This window comes from Lacerta agilis, chromosome 2 (genome assembly GCF_009819535.1).
Source record: "Lacerta agilis isolate rLacAgi1 chromosome 2, rLacAgi1.pri, whole genome shotgun sequence".
Lineage (NCBI taxonomy): Eukaryota > Metazoa > Chordata > Lepidosauria > Squamata > Lacertidae > Lacerta > Lacerta agilis.
In genome coordinates, this window is record NC_046313.1 from 41,185,726 (window position 1) to 41,208,733 (window position 23,008).

At 45.1% G+C, this 23,008-nt stretch overlaps 1 protein-coding gene across 1 annotated transcript; it reads right to left on the bottom strand.

The window, feature by feature from the left end:
* Positions 1–12,959: 12,959 nt before the first annotated feature.
* PRDX2 (peroxiredoxin 2) lies at positions 12,960–22,658 on the bottom strand. The gene is made up of 6 exons (XM_033139790.1): positions 22,533–22,658; positions 17,176–17,284; positions 16,502–16,655; positions 15,593–15,715; positions 14,138–14,268; positions 12,960–13,211 (listed from the first exon to the last, which is right to left on the bottom strand). The coding sequence occupies exons 2-6, from the start codon at positions 17,276–17,278 to the stop codon at positions 13,126–13,128; spliced, it is 597 nt and encodes a 198-aa protein (XP_032995681.1). The 5' UTR covers positions 17,279–17,284; positions 22,533–22,658; the 3' UTR covers positions 12,960–13,125.
* Between the last annotated feature and the right edge of the window lie 350 nt (positions 22,659–23,008).

Genomic DNA, 23,008 nt, shown 5'->3' on the forward strand with positions numbered 1-23,008 from the left:
GCCTTGATGCGAAAGCGCTGGTGCTCAGAAAACCAGCTTGAACTTCTTTCCCTTTCCCTATAGCGAGGGACGGGAAGGGGAGGGCGTGCGCGCAAAAGCCCCGAGGGGCGGCCTCCCACACGCCGAGCTTCATTTCCTTGATCTCACAAGTTCTGACTTCAGCTCCAGTGGGTGGAGCCTCCGGGGTAAAAAGGAGGGGGCTTTTCGTGCTGACGCAGAGGAAGATGGCCATATATGGTCAGTTTCTGCCTAGTGACGCGTTTCTGGTAGGGCTCCATTCCGGGAACCCCCGCCCACGTTACCAGGCAAAGGGCCTTGGACGGTGTCGATTTCCAGCCAAAGAAGGAAGGGGGTGATGCTTTGGGGCTGGGAATGTCCCAGGGTGCAGCAGATCCGCAAAACCCAGCGGGACGGGGTTGGCCCGTGAGAGCAACCCACATGGTTGGCTCACATGTCCTGCGGGGGAATGTGAGACACATGTTACAGGACTCTGAGGTTTGGTTTTTTTTTAAAAAAGTTTTAAAAAGTTAACTTTCCCATAACGGTTATCGCTGCCGGTAACTGAAACTATTGCAGACGGAGCTCTGCCAGTCGCAATTAAACTATTTTTTGGCTTGTTTTCCAACCTCAACACCTCTCCATGTTCCCGTTGTCTGGTGGTGAAAGGATAATTTATTATCCTGTATTTCAAAGGTTCCTTTTGTTACAGAGTTTTGTACAAAGGATGGATAAGCTTCCTTAGGCTGCTGCTATACAACTTATTTTTCCTTTCCTTTCACAGGACAACAGTCCTGTGAAATGTTTGAAGCAGCTGAGCAATAGTGCTTTGTCCGTGGCCTCCAAGTGAGCCCCATAGCTGAATAGGGGACCAACTTAGGCTTCCCTTTCTCAATGCCAATGCAAGTCACTTCGGCACTGTTGCTGGACTGCAACTACAGTATCATCATTTGTGGCCACTGGCCACACTGTCTATAGCTGATGGGAGTTAGTGTCAAACAACATCTGGAAAGCCCCAAGTCCCCCGCCCTAATTTGAGAAAAGGGATTTCCCACTAGAAACAAGTGTAAAGGGGGGAGATGAAGAAAGCTGTTAGATAAAAAACAACAAATCTCTATTAACCTTCCTCAACAGAAACTGAATTAGTCCCGCATGCAGCTTCTGCAACAGGAGGATGCTCAATGAATTGCACAATTCTTGAGAGAACATAGATTTGAGGTCATTATGGCGATACTGACAGATATAAAAATTGGTGTGGATGAAAAAATTTTCTTTCGGGAGTTTTTAAGAGGGTTTTTTGCCCTTTGCATATATGTTAATTTGTGGGGAAATTGAAGGGAGAAAGCTGTGTGAGTTACAAGCAATAACCTCCCATAGCCAACAAATCATAGTGCTGCTGTCATTTCTTTATCCCTCTGCTCTGTTGCTTGCATTTAAATACCAAAATAGTAGCCGCTTACAGATTAGGGACACTAAAAATGTGGAAAATTCTTGCTCACTTGGTTTAGTTGTTCAGAATAATTAAACCAGGGTGCTTAAGATTTTTCTAAGCACTATGCGTATGTATGTACTTGTGTGTCTATAAGAATATTACACTCCCTGCCTGTAGACTCACAATGTCATGATGCAAAAGGAATGGGAAGGGAAGAGGAACACAAGCAGCGGAGCAGCTGTTCCTTTGCAGGCCAGTGGATGGGGCCAGGCTGGTCTCCTCGCCATGATGTTCTTCGTGGGAGGCAAGGGTGCAGTTCGCCCTGGATCTCTTAGCAGAAGCCATAGTTTGCCTCCCATGAGCTCTGCAGTCCCAGGGAGCTGTTGAGAAGTTAAATTAAGAGTCTGTTGACATCTTTTGCTGCCCCAGATCTGAGATATAGAAAAAAACGATTTTGTTAGCTTGTGTGTTTGTTTTGACTTTTTCTCCTGGGGGCATCAAGCTGATATGGCATACAGGAGTGTGAATAAGGGAGAAAATAGGATGACTTACCAAGCAAGAGCCAGTAGAACGGCGCAGACCCCTGAACATTGCCACTGTTGCCAGCTGCTCACAATACAGCCGTCATTATGTGGGCTGTGAAACTCCAAGCATTCTGTATGTGGGTTCTGGCCTTGCTGGGGTTCCAGTGGATGCCTCAGACTGGACATAATGAGAGTAAAACTGTAGGCAAGCCAAAACAAGGGAGCTCATGGGAGCAGGATGTGGGATTCAACTTTTTCTCCGAAGAATGCTGGCCCTCAACCGTTCAGCCGCAGTTGAAAAGGTCAAGGTGACTCAGAAGAAAGTAAATGGGAGGTGGGACCTTAGAGAGTCCTTCTTCCCTGCCCTGGTCAGTATGAGTTGATTATAAGGAAGAAAGGGAGTGTTTGGGTTAGAATGGGACCATGTGCAAATGGTCACAATTGAACTCAAATGGCCAACACAATCTCTGCATCAGCCCTGTCGACTGAGATGTAGTATCAGCAATATGGCACAGGAAAAAAGGGTTTTGAACAGGGGGGATTTTTTTCTCTTATCATCAAGGGTCTGGTGAAGAAAGTAGAATTGCTGGCTAGCATTCTTGATTTTTGCATGTAGCTTCTTCAAAGGCGTATCAGTGAAAAAGACACTTAAAGTGGGGAAATCAAGTTCTTTATGCAAACTAGTAAAATGCATTGGCAAAATAAAAAGGCCAGGTGCTGTGGCGTATGGCTGCATGCATTAAGGCAGGAGGCAGGGGTCCCCAAACTAAGGCCCGGGGGCCGGATGTGGCCCAATCACCTTCTAAAACTGGCTCGTGGATGGTCCAGGAATCAGCGTGTTTTTACATGAGTAGAATGTGTCCTTTTATTTAAAATGCATCTCTGGGTTATTTCTGGGGACTGCCTTGTGTTTTTACATGAGCAGAATGTGTGCTTTTATTTAAAATGCATCTCTGGGTTATTTGTGGGGCAGAGGAATTCGTTCATATATATTTTTTTCAAAATATAGTCTGGCCTCCCACAAGGTGTGAGGGACAGTGGACCGGCCCCCTGCTGAAAAAGTTTGCTGATCCCCGCATTAAGGATTAAGATGTGAAGAAATATTTGCCCTGTCCATTTCATTTGTTGCTTCTCAAATACTTTCATTTAAAATATTAAAAGGTCAGTTTTAGTTTTATACTTCTCATGTTCCTAAAAAAAGAAGTGGTGATAAATTGCCCTGTATCATTGCAGATGCGGGACCATTGCGGGAATGGGACAGGTGTATTTTAAGACAGGTGAATAGTCAGGGACTGGGAGAAAAAGACTTTTTCATTTCATAGTCCAACTTTTGCTTAGTTGGAGATGAATGAGACTGGGATACAGGCAATAAGCTCCCATCCCATATCAGGAAGCCAAGGCAGAGCCCAGTGATGATAGGGACAGGGAGCCAGGAAAACAGCAGGTGGAAGGAGCTCTAAATGGTTCTGTGAGTCAGGGAGCTGAGACGTCTAGCTGGGTGATGGGGAGCAGCATTCAAGCTTCCTGGGTTCTATTTCCAGACATGGGAGGGGATTGCAGTCCGACTGTGTGTGTGTGTGGCATGGCATTAAAGGGAAAGTTGGGAACCAGAGAGCTACTACCACACTCATTGTATTCTATATCATCCTCTTTGTACCCGTTGCCTTCTCATGGGCTTAGTGAGAATGACACGACTTGTTGCTGTCATCCAGGGGGTGGGGCAAGTACCTTGCAGAACCAGCCTGGGGTTATCATCAACAACAGCCTGATGTCCCCGGAAGCACGAGAAACTGACGCGGAATGGAATGTGGCCACAATGCATGCCAGAGCTGAAGGCCTCCCAGAAGGGCATGTGTAAGAAGCAAGAGGCACCCTGGCCTCATGTCATCCCTCTGGGCAAAAGGGGTGGAGGGGTGGAAGGGTGCTGTGCCACCTTCCGGTTCACATCCAGCTTGTTGAAATGGAATGTGAAGGTAAATTAATGTGCTAAGGATATGTTTTAGCAGTCTAACATCGCAAGATGAAATTGTAGCAGAAGGGAAAACAGGTTAGCCAGGACCCGTGTAGCGTAAAAATAATGGGGCAAAATCAGAAAAGGAGGGTCACAGACCAAGCTATAGTTATGGGGTCGGGGAGAAGCGTGGATCGATACTAGTAGCCAAAGCAACAGAGGGAGGTACAGTGGATTTGTGGCTCAACTCCAAACAAGAAAGGTGGAGCGTTGGTTGTTTGTGCTTTTAAGGCAGAATTGCTCAATGTGTATTTCTGCTTCACCAAGAAGGAAATAGCGATGAGACATTCAGTGCTGACAAAAACAAGGATGGGGAAAGGCTGAAGGGTAGGAAAACAGTTCACTTGGGCAATCTGAATTGATGTTGGTGGCATTTACGGAAGGAGCTAGTGGGGCAAACCTCTGTCCTAATTACTGAAAACTGGCATAGTCACAAAAAAATTATTTATTGTAGCATTATTTATCCTGCCCTTTTCCAGGAAGGGCTAAGTGCAGGTAACAACAGTGAAAAACAATAATTTTTTTTTTTACAAAACCCAGCTAGTTATAAATACCCATGCCTGCTTGACCCCTGGCTGTTGAATGCCAGTCCAGCTCAAAGAGGAAGGTTTTGACCACTCTTTTGCAAAGCCTCCTGGAACAGACTTCTACCGGACAGGAATTCCACTGTGAATGCCTCTGTGTTCCTTTCCTGTTCATGCCCAATGTAAGAAAGTGCTCTTTCATGGCAAAACTCACGAGAAAGAAGCCTCTGATATATGTAGCATCTAAGCCAGGGGTAGCCAACAAGGTGACCTCCAGAAGTTGGTGGGCTCCAAGTTCCATCAGCCCCAGCCAGTAGGACCAACAGAGATTATGGGACCTGCAGTACAGCAACATCTGCCATGGATGCTTTAGTTGAGATTCCTGCATTGCAGGGGGGTTGGATTAGATGTCCCTTGGGGGGTCCCTTCAGTGGCGTATTGAAGGGAGGCGAAGGGGGCGGGGCACCCCGGGTTCCACCCTGGAGGGGGTGACACTCTGGGCGCCCCCCCCCCAGCACGATACCCAAGCCTGCCCCGCGGATGCCTGGTAAAAACCCATGCTCGGGCTTCTCTTGGGCCACTGATGCCCCTCCCTGGCTCACCTCCGCTCCGTAGCGGCATGCATAGCATCGCTACGCCTGTGTCGAACGTAATGACGTATGCGTTGTACGTAGCGACGTTGCGCATGCGCACTACGGAGTGACTCGGCCCCCGGGTTTGCCGGCCCGGGTGGCAAAGCAGATTCCTCCACCCCTGGGTCCCCGCCAACTCTGATTCTATGATCTGGAGAACATTACATTGACTACCCTTGGGCTAAGGCATTAAGGTAGGGGTAGGAAGTCTTATGTTTGGGGGGCAAATGTGGCCCTCTAGATCTCTCTAACTGGCCCTTAACATTCTCCCCCAGTCACACTCCACACCATCATCTCTTTTGCTGGTTGGAATGTCGTTCAACTGTGATAATGTCTCTTGCCTGCTTGGGCTAGAGAGATGCAAGTGTAGAGACCTGGCTGTGGGACTGTACTGTACAAAGAAAAGAGCCACATATTTTGCTCCACCCAAAAGATTTGTGATCCTTGAGCTGAAAATGTTTTCCCACCTCTGCATTAAGGGCTTTATAGGGCCAACAGCTTCCTTGAACTGTATCCAGACAGCAACTGAAAGCCAGCACAGCTATCACAACATGATAGCCTTACACGTTTTGGAGGAAGGTCCACGGATGCATAGAATTTGACTTATTTACATGGGGAAATATTGGAACAAACAAAACCATTCATTTACAAGATTAGAGAGAAAACTTCACAATCAGCTTGCCTTTGTAGAAGACAACTACAGCTCCAGTTTAGTATTGAAAACTCAATTGGTAATAGGGACTTCTAAGGCTTTTCGCCAAATCTGCTATTTAACATTATATACCCCTAAGAAGGCTTTTGAAATAAGGACTGAATAATGTAAAATCAGCAGTTGCTTGGTTGGAAGCCAGCATTTAATATATTCATTAATTATTTGGATGAGTGCGCGGTCAGTTACGCTTGCCAAATTTGCAGATGATAAAAGAATTGGCAGGAAATACATAGCATTCAAAGGATAAGCTAAAACATTTTAAAAACAAACCACCCAATAATTGACAAATCAGGCAGGCAGATTAAATTCAGCAAGGAGAAATCTCAACTGTTATACATGTGGACAATTACTCACTCTGTGCTCCAAGGATTAGATAAGGTGACCAATGGGTTTAAACCACAAGTACGTGCATAATAAACATTGTGTTTTGTTGGGGGGAGGTATTCAAAAGTGAAAGCTATTCAATAATGAAAGTTTAAAAGTTGCATAGAAAGATGATGAACTTTCCTCCTCTAAGGGCTTCCGATAAGTATTTTAGACAGATAACTGTTGGGCATTTTCTTAGGGGTAGGGTAGCCTGCTTAGAGGGTAGCAATTTCACTAAACCATCTATCTGGCCCACTCTAAGTTTCAGAGTCTTTCATGTTGTGTAGGTGGGTGTGAGAAGGAAAGAGTTCTAGCTTCAGCAGGGGCACATTCATGCTATCTTGTAAAGCCTAAGCAGTGGGATGTGTGAAGCAGAAAACTGTTCCAACCAGGATGAGTACAATGCATAGGTTTTGGACGAGAGAGAGAGCTGTTTTTCGGACCCCAAGAAAAGTTGTTGTTGTTGTTTAGTCCAGTGTTTTTCAACCACTGTTCCGCGGCACACTAGTGTGCCGCGAGATGTTGCCTGGTGTGCCGTGGGAAAAATTTGTTTATTTGATTCCTATTCAAGAGAATTACTTTATATATAGTCAATATAGGCACAGAGTTAATTTTTTTAACATTTTCTAATGGTGGTGTGCCTCGTGATTTTTTTCATGAAACAAGTGTGCCTTTGCCCAAAAAAGGTTGAAAAACACTGGTTTAGTCGTTTGGTTGTGTCCAACTCTTCGTGACCCCATGGACCAGAGCACGCCAGGCACTCCTGTCTTCCACTGCCTCCCGCAGTTTGGTCAGACTTATGTTGGTAGCTTCGAGAACACTGTCCAACCATCTTGTCCTCTGTCTTCCCCTTCTCCTTGTGCCCTCCATCTTTCCCAACATCAGGGTCTTTTCCAGGGAGTCTTCTTTTCTCATGAGGTGGCCAAAGTATTGGAGCCTCAGCTTCACGATCTGTCCTTCCAGTGAGCACTCAGGCCTGATTTCCTTAAGAATTGATAGGTTTGATCTTCTTGCAGTCCATGAGACTCTCAAGAGTCTCCTCCAGCACCATAATTCAAAAGCATCAATTCTTCAGCGATCATCCGAAGAAAAGTTACACCACAATAATACAAATGAAGTGATGTATGCAAACCAAACCCTCTCCTGGGTGAACCTAGTACTGTATGTGCCAAGACTGTCTGAGAATTTGCAGAGCTGTGTCAGGTTCACCCAGGGGAGCTGTTCAGCCTTATCCTGCAGTGCAAATATCTGAGCTGTTACGTCTTTCTGTTTAAAACAGCCTCGGTGCTCCTGAGGTGCCCAGTGGCGCTCTCTGCTGGCGCAACCATTAGCCTACTTTTGCCTTCACTATGGCAACATCCTTCATAGTGATCTGCCTCTGTCAGATTTATTTATATCCCACCTTTCCTGCAAGTTGCTTAAGGTGATATACACAAGTCTCCAGGTCTTCATTTAAATCTTATAGCCACCATGTGAGCTAGGTTAGACTGAGAGGCTGGCTGGCCACCCAGCAAACATCATAAACATAAGAACCACCTGCTGGATCCAGCCATTGGCCCACCTAATCCAGCATCTTTTTCTCACATAGGCCAACCAGATGCCTGAAAGCAGGACCTGAGTGCAATAGTACTCTCCCCATCTGCAACTGCCAGCAACTGCCTCCGACAGTATGACTGAGTTGGGAGTTGAACTCTCTCCTCACTCCTAGGTAGGTCCAACACCATAACCACACCACTGCAGTCATATTCATTCTTCCGCACCCAAGAGTCTACCAGTTTGTTCTCCTTCGTGGATCAAAACCAGGTAACCATATCCGCACAGAGTAAAACCCACAAGTACAGCAAGTCAATACCTCTTACAGTGGTACCTCTGGTTATGTACTTAATGTTAGAGATTTCAGAGTTGCCTACATGCAGAAATTCATCTGTCTATCTCCAAGCAATTAGTAGTTGGTAGAAAGCCCAGATCTGCTCTCTCTCAGACCCTTAGCAACGACCTGTGATTGGTCAATGAGTTCCTAAAGACTGAGCTCTGTGTGAGCTTGTTGTGGTTAGTGTGTGGTGCAGGTGTTGGTGTGGAGAAAGTGGTCAGTGTAGAGAGAGAGAGAGACAGAGAGGAAAGATTTTATGTTTTGTTTCTTTTATTTTGTAAAGTCTGTAAATAGTAACTTATGGATACTAGTTGCTTCAATAAATGCTGTATATAGTTATCCAGTGAGTTGCTGAGTTCCTGCGTTGTGTTGTCCAGTTAATTACACAACAGCCAGAAGCTTCCAGAAAAGTCTGCGTCTAACTCTGCGGTGTCCAGGAATACGTTATACTCCTGACACTAAATCTTAAGACTTAATTCGTTCTGGAGGTCCGTTCTTAACCTGAAACTGTTCTTAACCTGAAGCACCACTTTAGCTAATGGGACCTCCCGCCGCTGCTGCGCCGCCAGGGCACAATTTCTGTTATCCTGAAGCAAAGTTATTTCTGGGTTAGCGGAGTATGTAACCTGAAGCATATGTAACCCGAGGTACCACTGTCAATGCTGACTATGCAAGTATTTTAGGGATGGGCTCAGTTTTAGCACATCTGCTTTGCATTCTGAAAATCCCTAGCTTAACCCCTGGCATCTTCAGTTAAGGCTGAGAAGGACTCCAGAAATCCTAGAGCAGCAAAGAAGCCACTCAAGTTGGGGGACCCAATGCAGCCCTCCAGGCTATTCTGTTTGGCCCCTGACCCTCTTCCCAAGTGTTTTTCCCTGGCTTGAATGTGTCCTTCAACTGATAATTAACAAGTTTCTTTATGTTTGATCCTTTATTATATTTTATATATTCTGTAAGCCACCCAGAGTGGCTGGGAAAACCCAGTCATATGGGCGGGGTATAAATAATAAAATGATTATTAATTGCTCCTGCTTTACTGGAAGAATAATGGAGAGAGGTGTGTGTAGAAACCTCTCATTTTTGTGTGGCTGGAATATAACCCACTGTACAGAGTAGCATCCATTGCCCACTTTTGTATCTAGCCATGCTCGTCACCACTGGTATGCAGGCTCTGGAAGATTACCCTTGAGGGATGGGTGAAAAGGGGTCCCCCCTCCCCTCCCCTTAGAGAGCCATTACTAGTGCACTGGACTAGATTATACTTGGAGTTCCTTCCAACTCTACAATATTATGATTCTTTGATTTTAGATAATACTGATCTAGATGGACCTCAACATTCTGACCTATTATATCACCAAGAGGTGCCATCTTGTGTGATAAACTGGAGCACAGGTAAGTTGGAAGTATAGTTGAGACTAGATGGAAGGCACCCAACACTTTGGAAAGTACTCACGGTAAGGAAGAGTTGCAGGGTTAAGAAATATAGCAGCCAGCAAGAGTCCCCCATATTGTGGGTCTGATATTCATATTTCTGTGTTCTACCATCATCACATTCGAGGGGAGAAAATCCACAGAGAGACCATGTTTGCACAGAGGATTGTAGCTCATCATTTCTCCTGATGTGCACTCCTCCATTTCACACACTCCTGTCCAGATTATGCTACAGTCATGCTCTAAGTGACATTTTTCCTAACCCAAGGTCCCAAAATTACATCAGGGCTGGGTAACAAATACATTTTAGCACATCAAATGGTTGTATCGTCATGTATCTGATGCATCTTTTCTACCCTAATCTCAAAACAGGCATTTAAAACATGAATATTCCCGTGGTTTATGCTCTGCCAAGGGTGAAACAGCTTCAACAGCATGAAGATTAAGTTATTCTTGGTGCCAGTTTCAATATTACAAAGTGGAGAGCACTAGTTCAACAGCAAACAGCATACCCACCTAGTTAAGAGTAGCAGGAAGTTGGACAGAAGTCGGAGGTATACTTATAAGGTATAAATTATACCTTGCCGTGCAAAAGAGCCCTTTCTGTGGTATTATGAGATTGCTTTCTGTGCTTAATACTCACGACATGGGAAGACAGATTACAAAGCACTGTTTAGAGGCCCCTTTTCATATGAAGTCTAGCAGAAAACATAGAATTGGATAACGATGGTGGAATATGGTTCAGCAGTCAGATGCCATGCCTTCCAATGTTGTATTCAAGCCTTGGGCACTCGCATGTTTGGAATCAGAGCGTTCCATGAAGTTACAGCATCCTCTACTGGCAGATGTATGGCAGTTCAGTATTAGAAACAAACGCTGTCCTATGAATTAAGCCTGGAAACCGTCATCTGAAATCTAACACTTACCAGTGCCTACACAGAGAGCTATGCCTCTGATACAAGAACGACAATTTCCATATAACCCTTAAAGTGCAGGCAGCATCTTATATGAGGGATAAGAAACTTGGGGCTGTTTAAATGTTGTTGGACTCCCAATACCATTACCCCAGCCAGAATTACTGGTAGTTAGGCTTGATGTGGGATGGGGGGGGGGTAGCAACATTTGGAGGACAATAGATGGAAAATTATGAACAGGCAGTCTGGAGCAACCATCTGGTTTAGTTAACCCAACAACCATCACTATTCCAAAGCAGCGTGTAAACATTTTCGACAAACACCTTTGCAACATCTTCTGTTGCAAAATTGTTTGGCGATAAAACTTCCCATTATGGGCTTTAAGAGAAATTAAGATCTCAGAGTGATTGAGAACTAGCAGTGTCCATTGCACCCAACAGCCAGGTCTGTTTTAATTCCTCTACCTATTCACCTAAATGACATCCATTGTGAGGAAGGCTACCAGGGTAACTGAGTGTGATGGCACAGGAAGTTTGTGGCCTTTGGAGGTGGCTTGGAATGAGAAAGAAGCAGAACCATTTTGGCTAGCTGGCGGGCAACTGCTGGAGATGCCTTGGACTCCAGTGCTGCACTGCTGTGGGGAACAAGCCCCACCTGAGATGACTATGCTGTAAGATTGGGACGCCCTCAATCTAAATTCAGCTGTAAATATGTGAATGAATAGTATTTCTTGAGACTAGTGTCACTCATGCACCATTGCATTTTGTGCTTTAGGACTAGGCACAAAATTAGCAGTGTGGAGGCCTCAATATTGCTACAATACAGGAAGATAATGATACTGATTATAATCAGTCCTTTTTCTTCTGCAGCAAGATTTTATCCATTTAACGTGTCATCAGAGTAAATCCATAATCTTGAATCTGGGTAATGATTCAGGAACCAAGTGCCGATCCAGGTAGCTACTTGAAGCTATTTTGTTATGCCAGAGGTTTGTTCAGCTTCTTAGGAAGGCCACTGCGTTCCTTGCAAAAGGTCTCAGCTAATACCTAGGAGATTCTGTTTCTAGCTATCTAAAGCCTACATAATTCCAGCTCACACCACGCCTTTGATACTCCCTGCTTTTTTCATTCCAGCTACGGAAAGCCTACAGCAAGCTAATGCTTCTCACTTTGAATGTCATCCTCAGAACCTTAAGATAATTACTTTGTTCCTCTGTTCATAGGCAAGGCTGATTTCTGCTACCAAAAAAATAACATACAGGATTATTCAAAGAGTCCTACAACCAAAGGAACAGATTTTTATGGGACTGCAGAGGGCAGGAGAGGCAGGAACACTATTGCACAAAAGTAAACTTTTGTTGTATCACCCGCTTGGAGTATTGCAATGTGCTCTACATGGGGCTACCCTTGAAGGTGACCTGGAAACTGCAATTAATCCAGAATGCGGCAGCTAGACTGGTGACTGGGAGTGGCTGCCGGGACCACATAACACCGGTCCTGAGAGATCTGCATTGGCTCACAGTATGTTTCCGAGCACAATTCAAAGTGTTGGTGCTGACCTTTAAAGCCCTAAAAGGCCTTGATCCTGTATACCTGAAGGAGCGTCTCCACCCCCACCGTTCAGCCTGGCCACTGAGATCCAGCACCGAGGGCCTTCTGGCTGTTCCCTCACTGCGAGAAGCAAAGCTACAGGGAACCAGACAGAGGGCCGCCTCGGTAATGGCACCCGCCCTGTGGAACACCCTCCCATCAGGGGTCAGAGAGATAAACAATTACCTGTCATTTAGAAAATACCCGATGGCAGCCCTGTTTAGGGAAGTTTTTAATCTGTGACTTTGTATTGTATTTTAATATTTGTTGGAAGCCGCCCAGAGTGGCCGGGGAGACCCAGCCAGATGAGCGGGGTATAAATAATAAATTATTATTATTATTGTATTTACAGGACTGTTAGAATCCAGTTGACTGAACTTGTTAATTTCCTCGAAAGCAATAAAGTCCACTGTCAGCCAGGATTCTGAGCACCCACCCCTTCCTACTTCAGATGGCAGCAGTCATTGTTATAAACCACCCATGCGACAGCTGTAACAAATCTCACCTTGTCTTGGGGAAAAGGTCCCAGCCAAGAAAATAAGTTTGAAAAGTGCTTTATCTCAGGCTCTTATGACAGCATGGACATACTAGAACTGCATGCTTGCTTTCCTGATTTCTTGGACAAGCCATTTATAACACCATGTCTACATCTCTTAACTTCAAGGTGTCTGTGGAACGTTACCTCTACAGGGACTTGGGGGTTCTTATTTTGCATATAAAACTGAAGGGTGGGCATAGTAATCAAACCCCAATGCAAACCCATTTAGTAAAAGTGTATCCTTCCAAAGGGAGGAAAGAACTCTCCTCTTTGCAACTAAGGTGCAAGTCCAGGCTCACGTTCTCCATTTTTGATCCTCCTTGTCATTTGCTCGTTCCGAATTGCCTTCAGCAGCACCAGAAATCACCACCAAGCTTCTTTTAATCTCCACTTTTATTGAAGCATGAACATAAAGATGCCCTACTCAAAAAAATTACATTCAAGCTACTTCTATGAACTACTACTCATGGGAGAGGCTTTTGTAGCCCAGCTCTCCCCAAAGAGTTTCTTCTAGAGATCTCAACGGGAAAGATTCAGTATGAATAATCCCTTCACATTAGACCAGATTTGTTCAGCAAGACACCTCTACTGCTGCTTGGCGAAGAAGGCCTTGCTGTCCTTCACTGTGGGCTTGATGGTGTCACCGCCAGGTTGCCAGCCAGCTGGGCACACTGTAGCAAAATGTACAGAAGTGTGGGGTTAGAATATGTCTAACAGCACTCAAAGCACACAGGTCCACATGGAGCAAGCTTAGGGCAACAAGATACCCCCAGAAGCAGTAGAAGGAAGCTTTGGAGACATCGCATATTAAGAAGTCAGAACTTACTCCATCAACAAGCACAATCTAGATTAGAGCAGTGCTTCCCCCCCCCCCCGGGGATACTCAAGGATATGCAGTACCAGCACATTTTCTTCCAAATGTTAAGTGTGGCACTTACTGTAACAACATAGTGAATACCCACACCTTTTTTCTTTTTTTAAAAAAAGAAAAAGCACCGGAGAGGGGCAAAATGCCTCTCCCATCCCAGTATGCGCCTTTTGGGGTTTCATGGTCCATAACAGGAGACTAGTGTGTTGGCATATGTTCAGGAGGACAGCTGTCACTGGCTAATAGCTACAATGGCTATGGTGGAGGCAGCATATCTCCAAGTACCACTTTCTGGGACTCACAAGTGAAGAGAATGCTTGCAGGCTTCCCATGCGCATCTGGTTGGCCACTGTGGGAACAGGATGCCGGATTAGAAGGGCGAATGGACTGAACCAGCAGGGCTCTTGCGTTATTAAAGAGTTGCATAAGGTTGTCTTGGGTCTACTTCGTACTACGCCACACTTCTGTGATGCTGAAGATTGTGGTCAAGACAGGATATGGCATGAACTGCGCTATGGAAGGCTCTAAGAAATGTTGCTAGCAGTACATCATTCCAACTTCATATATGAGACCATTTGCTACAAAGGTGTTTTGGAAGCTGTTATGCACTGTCCATGGGCAGAGATAGGCCCTTACCTGCCCCATGAAGAGGTAACAGCCACAATGGCTAAAGCAATACTGAAATCACCCTTCTGTGTTAGCTGTATTATCCCAATCCCCACCCCTTACCTTCACCATGCTGGTCTGTGAACTGGAAAGCCTGTACCAGGCGAAGTGTCTCATCCACAGAACGCCCCACAGGTAGGTCATTCACTGTGATCTGACGCAGGATGCCTTTGTCATCAATTATGAACAGGCCTCTGGGTAGTTGTGAGGAGGGGGGAAGAAGGGCAATTAAGAGCACATGCACACAAACACACACATATATATGAGAGGATTCAAGCTTGTATGGTGTATACACAGCCTAAGATGCATTTATTTTTAAAAATATTTTTATTGGTTTTTCCATATATACATCCTCTAACAATATTTCTCTTACAGTTTTCCATATTTTCCTACCCCCTCCTGTGGACTTCCCTCATACTCCCATTTTTTTTTAAAAAAAAGTTTTTATTAAATTCTTTATGTACGCAACAACAGCGGCAAGAATTATATTAGCACAAGCTTGGAAGACGGAAGAAATACCACTGAAAGAACAATGGCAAGGGAAACTTATGGAATATGCAGAACTGGCAAAACTAACAGATAAACTACATGAAAAGGACAACAAAGACTTTAAAAGAGAATGGGAACCATTTACAATATATATGAAGCCTAAGATGCATTTAAAGCATATGCCTTCCCCCCAAAGAATTCTGGGAACTATAGTTTAATGGTACAAGGAACTGTAGTTCGATGAGGGGCAAGCTACATTTGCCAGGGTTCTTTGGAGAAGGCGCTTTAAAAGGTATGGTGTGTATGCAGCCTTAGTAGAGAGACAGGACAAGAGCAGACAAGGGGAATTCTACCCAGTATTGGAACCTTCTGGAATCTACATGGCGCTTTTACTGCCTTCATCAGCAGTACTAGGCTCAAAGTTAAGAGTGGGGGAATTCTGAATCTATGCCTATGCAGAAACCTTACTGAGAGATCACCTAAAAGGTTGGGGCAAAAGCAGAGACAGACTTAATTAAGTTCCAGCTACAGCTACTAATTCTCTGAAGTCCAAGTCCATACATCCAAGGACCAGGGTTCTAGGACCTAGCTAGTGTTAATAGCTTTTTTAATATTCCAGCCAGGTTATTACCATTTGGATTACATGGACTTGATGGGTAGGACCAAGCTGATGAACAAAGGATTGACCAGTCCAGCAGCATCAGGGACGACTAACCTCTTCAACAGGTCACAGGACTTAAGAGCAGGTGGGACTAAAGTGTTGTTCTCCAAATGCTGAATTTTGCAGCTTCCATCATTCTTGGCCATTGGCCACGCTGATGGCAGCTCTTGTTCAGTAACAGCTGGAGACTCCCAGGTTAGCTACCCCTGTGTTCCAGCACTGGAGAGAGGAGCTAAGTGGTACTTGAGTCAGCCATGTTGAGGCATTGCTAGTGAACGCAAGAGGACTGGCATTGGCCAAGATGTCACCAGCCACAGGCCCTTTGAACTGTCATCTTGAATTAAGGTTAGACCTCATGATCTCCATACCTGTATGCAATGCCATCCTCCTCCTTGAGCACTCCATAGTCCTTGCAAATATTGTGGTTGATGTCTGCCACAAGTGGAATATTTGCAGATCCCAAGCCCCCTTCCTTTCTTGCTGTATTGATCCTGCAGGGAAATGGCCATTAACATCTGCAATATCATTTAGAGCAGAGGTAGAGAACCTGTGAACCAATGCCCACCTCAACCCTAATCATTGGCTATGTTGGGCAACGGCTGATGGGAGTTGGGAGTCCAACAACTGGAGGGCCTCATATCTCTCACCCTTCCATCTTGAACATCTGCAAACTACTACTCTAGCCATTTACTATTTAGAAATAGTTGAACCAAGTATTTCACATGGCATAGTTTGCCCCTAGCTTTTTGTTCCAAACTTGACATGGGGCTCCCAGACCAAAGCTGGGTCTAAAAACTGGGCAAGCATCTTCTTCCTCACCAGAAACCTAATTCTGAAGGCAAACTGGAGATATTCTCCAATTAGATATAGTCGGATTCTCTAACCCACAGAAGAGTGAAATGTTCTTTACACCCATTTAGGAGCTCAAATCAATTCTGAACACAACTGCAGTTAGTCTACTGAAGTGGCTGATAAAACTAACAGCAGCCAGGTCTGGCTAGATAAGGCTGGTGGGGAACCTCCACACCCTTCTGTCAGTTAACTTCTACTTGGCTCCCTCCCAGTGTCATATCCCTAGAACATTCTTAATGATGTGTCAATTCTAACCCTCTTCCCAAGCAACACACAAAATAGGGATGTGCTGTTATTCCTGTCACTCAGTTTCCTACAGCTAAGCCGGCCTTAAGAAACAACAACACAACCATAAGCCTTCACAGTACTTGCTTACTAGCATGGACAGAGACCTTGTGCTAGATCTTGAACACCAGGAGACTCACCAGGCCAAATGGGTGAACTGAGAGTCAACAGAGGCAGCAATAACCTCACAGTTGATCTTGCGGAACTCCTCAACTCGATCACTGAAAGCTATGATCTCTGTGGGACAGACGAAGGTGAAATCCAGGGGGTAGAAGAAAAGAACCACATATTTGCCTGTGTAGAGAGGGGGAAAGCCCATAAGCAGCAGAATACTTTGAGCCAGAAACCTTGCCTGGCCACTATCTGAAGTTTAGGGAAGGAGACAACACCTGTAGGCATCAGCACAATGTACTCAAAACATATGCCATGCCTTGACCACAATAACCTTCACCCTTCCTTTGGGATATGGCAAACCCATGGTCCATTATCTGCACCTGCTAACAAAATATAGTATTTGCACTACACACCATGATCCCCAAAGCAATCTGATTCAGTGCCTGGGGGCTGTGATTACCTCTTGATAAACAGACGGAGAATGCAAGATCCTCTTTCTTGTCGCTTATGTATTCCACTGCTGCATAGCAGGAAAACAGTTATTAAGTGATCCATACCCAGCCTCTCCTATCAAGGTGGGTCTGGGAAACTTTAATTGGGGTATTTATGTCCTGCATATTCATGAGCTCAAGGAACCTTACGACATTAAGACTCACTGAAAATGTTGTTTAAAACAACTGAAAGTGGTACTATCTCTTACCTTTGTAGTCCGACAACTTTATTTCCTTAATAGCTCCATCCACCACTGCTGTGGCCTGGAAGTCTGGAACTGGCTTACCAATATGAGCTTTACCGGAAGCCATTTCTTTCTGAAATATAAAACAGTGTAAAGGCTTAGGTAGGCAACCAAATTGAGCCTCTTTGAACCAAGAGGTCTGCTACTGAGTACATATCCCAGGACAGGCATTTTCTTGCCTTCTGAAGGATTTTAAACAAGGCAGCTCTGTTGTTGCTTACAACACTTCCCCAACGTCAAACCCAACTTTTGTAGTGCCCAAACAATTAAGATGCACTTCAGAGGAAACAATACCATTCTTCCAGTTCTGCACAGTGCTATACAGAGCCCCAGTCACGTGAGCTGTAAAGGATTACAACTGTGGAGAGTGACTCAAGGCAATCCCTGAGGAATGCAAGATCATGGAGGCTTGCACCCTCATTCCTTTGAGGAAGACTGCAGGGGGTTTGAGTCAGTGGCCTCTTGGTTCAGCAGGATATTTTATTAGCCTCATTCCATTTTAGCTAGGCATGAGCAAGTGCTCCCAGACAACTTTCTGGCAAATTGAAATTTTACCACCTTCAATGCATTTCAGTTACCATGTGCACTATCACCTTGGAGCTCGACAAGCAGTTTCACTAATCCATTACATAAAGACACGAGGTGGTGGTACGCTGTGTACAGTACTTTTGAACACTGCTTCTTGTTGCTTGGCTCTTGCAGTTGTAGGAAAATATATACCTCATTTTAGGTGATTTGGTGTAGACTGAGGTCTGATGTGCCTCCTCCTCTCCAACCAGGGGCAGCGCATCCCATTGTGCTGCTTGAGGCTAAGTGGGAAGTGCTTCCCCACCCTGCCGCTGCCGCCAAAGCATCCCTAGGCTGCATGGTGGCAGCATGAAGCAGCAGCAGGTTCTGGCAAAAATCCTGCTGAAAATCAGCTGATTCTCGGCCAGTGGGGCACCCACCGAGCCACCCCCTCAGGGGCTTCCACCACCCAAAATGGCTGCTTCACCTTGCCTCCTGTGTGGGGCCAGCCCTGTCTCCACCCCCATCCTATAAGAGGCTCTCTTTATAAAGAATTTGCCCGATTACACCCCTTCATGTTAAACCTTGCCAGTTTGGGTTTGGCCCCTTTTTGCATAAGCAAAGCCTCAATATTTCATAACTACTTCAAAGCTCCAGCTGCTTTTCGGCATAAAAAAACAACCCTGGGATTTAGATGCAGCATGTATAGAATCAAACCGGAGTTCCTTTCAAGAAGCTGCATGTATGAACATGAAGTTTAATACTAGGTTATGAAAGGCCAAATCTGGAAGCAAATGCAACAGATAATTTGACAACATAACCAGGAGATTAAGTCTCTACCATTCATAACTACAATGGTGACAGATAAGGACAGGCAATAATCTATTAATTAAGTAGTACTTAATTAAGTAGTTTTCTCTGGCTCAGGTAGAAGCAAGCTGCCACCGCTGTGGAAAACTATCTAAAACGAGCTCTAGCAGAAAAAGAAATGGCAAAGGCTTCAGGAGCAGATAAATAGCTCATTCTCCTAGCACTAATTTGGGTCAGCTCAATATATTCTTGGTGCCGCCTCTGCCACCAATAGAAGCTGCAGCTGAACATACTTATATGCCACTTGCAAGCCAAGACTGGCTCCCAAAGTAGTTTACAATTCAAATTCATCAGAAGACAAGTGCCCTTTTATTATGCTGAATGCATGGCAGAGGAGATGGGGTGTTTGCATCTTACTATTCCATCTTCATATTGTTCCTGCCAGAGCCTGCCTGGTTACTGACTCCTTCTGCACAATTTAATAAGCCAACTGCTGAATCTTCAAAAAGGCCACAATTGGTATTCTGACTTCAGAAAGATAAACTTCACCCAACAGAAACAATACTCAGGGGATGATGGGGAGACACTGGAGAGAGTCACAAGTTCCCTAGCCCTGGCCGAGCACAGAAAAGATGGCGCTATCTGCTGCTGGAGATATGGGGTGGGGAAGAGATGCATCTGCTACGTTAGCCCATGACTCTCATCCACCATGTTCCACTTGGTAGCCGATGGGCCCTATGGCAGCTCTAGCTGACAAATACTTCCCTTCCAGAAGTGTGTCCCAAACACAAACTGGGCAACGTAATACCTTCCTGATAAGGAGCCGGTAGCTGTTGGGTGGGACACTAACCAGTAAGCTCCACGTTCAGGAAGATAGCCCTATTACAATATGCTTTGGCAAACATGAGCAGGCTATGGTTAACGACAGTGAATTAACTATGTGATGATGGTCTGCTGCCCCTGACATCACATACACTGCTTGCTAGTTTCTGGAGTGAAGCCAGCAGAATACAGTGCATTTTGAACTAGTACATACATTTGCCATTGTTCTGGTGGTATGTGACAGAGGAGAAAGGAAAGGTCTCTCATGGGTTGTTACTGCAGTGAAGGCTTTGAGATGCACACCGCTTATAATGAACCAGAAGGGAACAAGCAAGCCTGCTTGGGCAAGCCAAATCAATAACTAAATACCTTCCTCCATCAACCCCAATACTGACAGCGCCAACTTTAGTGATCCACCAAGCCCTTAATAATAATAATTTTATTATTTATATGCCACCCATCTGACTGGGTTGTCCCAACCACTCTGGGTGGCTCCCAACAAAATATTTTAAAACACAGTAAGACATTAAACATTAAAAACTTCCCTACACAGGGCTCCCTTGAGATGTCTCGTAAAAGTCAGATATTTATTTCCTTGACATCTGATGGAAGGGCATTCCACAGGGTGGGAGCCACTACTGAGAAGGCCCTCTGCCTTCACTACCAGGCAAGTTTGTTTTGAATAGTTTTTATTAAGTTTTCAAGTTATACGTCTCAAAATAAGCATTTTACATAGTACCATATATCCAATGACTTCCCTCCTTCTCCTTCCACCACCCAAATTCATTTTACTTGTCTATCATTCCTGCATATTTGACTGTAACCATTTTAGTCAGTTCTCCAATTTACATCATTAAAATATTAATCACACTGCTGAATTTATCTTAATGCTGCCAGTGTCTTCAGCTGTACAGTTATTTTCCAAATACAGTGGTACCTCGGTTTACGAACTTAATACGTTCCAGAGGTCCATTCTTAAACCGAAACCGTTCTTAAACCAAGGCGTGCTTTCCTTAATGAGGCCTCCTGCTGCCGGTGCCCTTCCACCATTCCACTTCCATTCTTAGACCGAGGTAAAGTTCACAAACCGGGACACTACTTCTGGTTTTGCGGAGTTCATAAACTGAATAGTTCATAAACAGGGCTGTTCTTAAACTGAGGTACCACTGTAAAATATTTTCTACTCTTTAAATAGATGCTCTTCTTGCTTTCTTATTCTGTATGTTAAACCTGCTAGTTCTGCAAATTCTATCAACTTAAGTTGCCCATTCTCCTTACTTGGGACCTCCCACACTTTCCATCTTTGAGCTAACAAAACTCAAGCCGCCGTTGTTGCATACATAAATCATTTTTTCTGACAGCCAGGAACTTTCAGTCTGAACTAATCCTGACAGAAACGCCTCTGGTCTTTTTGGGAATGTTTGAAACAATATTTTCAACTTATTATAAATCATTTTCCAATATTAACTTTTTTACATGTCCACACCACATATGAAAAAAGTTACACTACCCAGGCAAGTTTGAGCCCTAGAAATGTGACCTCTGCTACAGTCTCGTCTTACTCCAACTCCAGAGGTCCAGCATGTGGTGGCAAGACAAGAGTTTTTGGCAGAAGCTAAAAGGCTTTATCAGAGTTTCCTGGGCCAAGCATGAGATGTTACAGTATGGGTACCCAGCCTTGAATTTGGCGATTAGTGTCTCTGGCTTAGAATGAGTGGAGTTGTGTACAAGGATAATGCCAAGCCATTGTTTGCTTAATAAGGATCTGTTGCTACTGGTGCAGGCAGTTGGGATAGTTTCCTACGCCAGGCTGACTTCCAAAGTAGCTTGGGATGATGGAATGTCTGAAAGACATGTGACAGGAGAAGATTACAGTTCAAGCAAAAACTGAAGAAAGCGGCTAAAAGTTATGTGGGACTTATATTACCATATATTTGATTATAGAACAACCCCCACAATGGCAAAAATGGTGGCATTCATTATACTTTAGGTAAGGCATGCTCCAACAATCTATTATTACATAATCATGCTTAAAACTTTTTTTTAAATCCAAACCTTTACAAAACCATTTTTAAAATTGTCTGTTGCTCATCTTCCAGTGTTTTAACTGCAATTTTCATATATATTTGATGATGTGGACAGCTTATCGTTTTGAGGAACCAAATAAAAAGCCCAATACATTTTAGGAGGGACTTTATTAACCTGGACATTCTTTTGTTTACATAATGAAAGCTTAAAATGGTAACTAACTGAAATTTAGAGGCATTGTTACCTCGGCACAGGTGAGAACATCCTAGAAGCACTACGTTGTGGATTTACTTCTGTGCAAGTTCTGCAAACAATACATCTTCCCGCTGCTATATACACTACTCGAAACAAAAGCGCAAAGATCTTACTCCATTCGTCTAGTTCCCCCCTCCAGTAAGAATTAGAGCTTAAATTTATTGCACTGTCGTCACCTCTATCCATACAAAAGGACTGTTCAAAAAGCAGTTTCCATGACCCAATTTTTAAAGCAAGAGCACTTAGTCACTGGCTCCATTTCACGAATTTTCACTCGAGTAGACCCCGGGCAAGGCTAGGAGCGCTATGCAAGCTGAGAAGAGACTGGAAAGCCTCACCGCTTTCCGGGGGAAGAAGGAGGAGGAGAGTTAAGAGGAAGCCAAGATCGACCCCTGGAGTTGAATTCCAGTGACAATGCAAGGCAACCCGCACTGCTTCCAGCCCCCTCCCTGTACCGCTCAGAACACAAAGGAGATCCCTATGACTCGATTGCCGAGGACACAATGGGCAGCATTCACACCGCCTCCTCTCCACTTTGGGGGAAAGAGGACTAGAAGAGAACCGAGGAGCAGCGCAGCTTCCAGCCCACTTTATTCCAATGCAGGTGCCCCCCTCCCCAATATTACGCCTTTGGAAGACACGAGGAGATGCACGGATTGCAAAACTCGAAACCTTCCAGAAGCCCTTCGCCTCCAAATATAGACCCCAGAAAATGACCCCCCTTCGAATCTGGCTAGGCTGGAGGGGAGAGAAAGCCCTGCAGCCCCCCACCCCATAGCAGGCCTCGCCAGACTCCAATTGCAAACCCCGAGCAACGCGCCCGCATTTGCCTCCACGCAAAAGCGCTGCAAAAGCTCCAGAAATATCCGCGGGGCGCCTTCCTCTCGCTCCCTCCCTACCTCCTGGTCCGCGCGCTGTCGTCCCAAAGCTAAACCGAGCGCTTCTCGAAGCGAGGAGGAGGCGTGACACCAGCAGAACCAGCCGCAGCGGATGCCGGGTTTTATGTGCAGCGTGCTGGGAGAGGGCGGGGCAAAAGTGCAGGAGGGGGCGGCGTAATCCAGATTAAACTCACAATGGTACCATGTGCGCGCGCGCGCGGGTCCCCCTCTCCCCCGGCTACCCCTCCCCCATTTTTCTCCCTTTGGAGTCAGAAGGAGGGAATTGAATTGGGAACCAAAGACATTTCGCTCCAAAATGCGATTCTGATTGTAATGCGGCGAAAAACTCCACCAAAGAACGCTTGCTGGCTTTCTTTCCCTGCTCCTGTGTTTTTAAACAACTGCACGGCAGGCAAACGTTCAACAGGTCAATCTTTTTAGCACCCCTTGCTGGATATTTGTCCGTCACGTCCCGACTCCTGCCAGAGGTAAAAGAT

What these genes read in the sequence shown, in the direction of transcription:
- PRDX2 (XM_033139790.1), bottom strand. Translation starts at nt 17,278, where the DNA reads ATGGCTTCCGGTAAAGCTCATATTGGTAAGCCAGTTCCAGACTTCCAG. An exon ending in AAAGTTGTCGGACTACAAAG is followed by an intron (nt 16,656 to 17,175) that starts GTAAGAGATAGT and finishes CTCTCTACACAG; the next exon opens with GCAAATATGTGGTTCTTTTC. An exon ending in CACAGACCAGCATGGTGAAG is followed by an intron (nt 13,212 to 14,137) that starts GTAAGGGGTGGG and finishes ATTTTGCTACAG; the next exon opens with TGTGCCCAGCTGGCTGGCAA.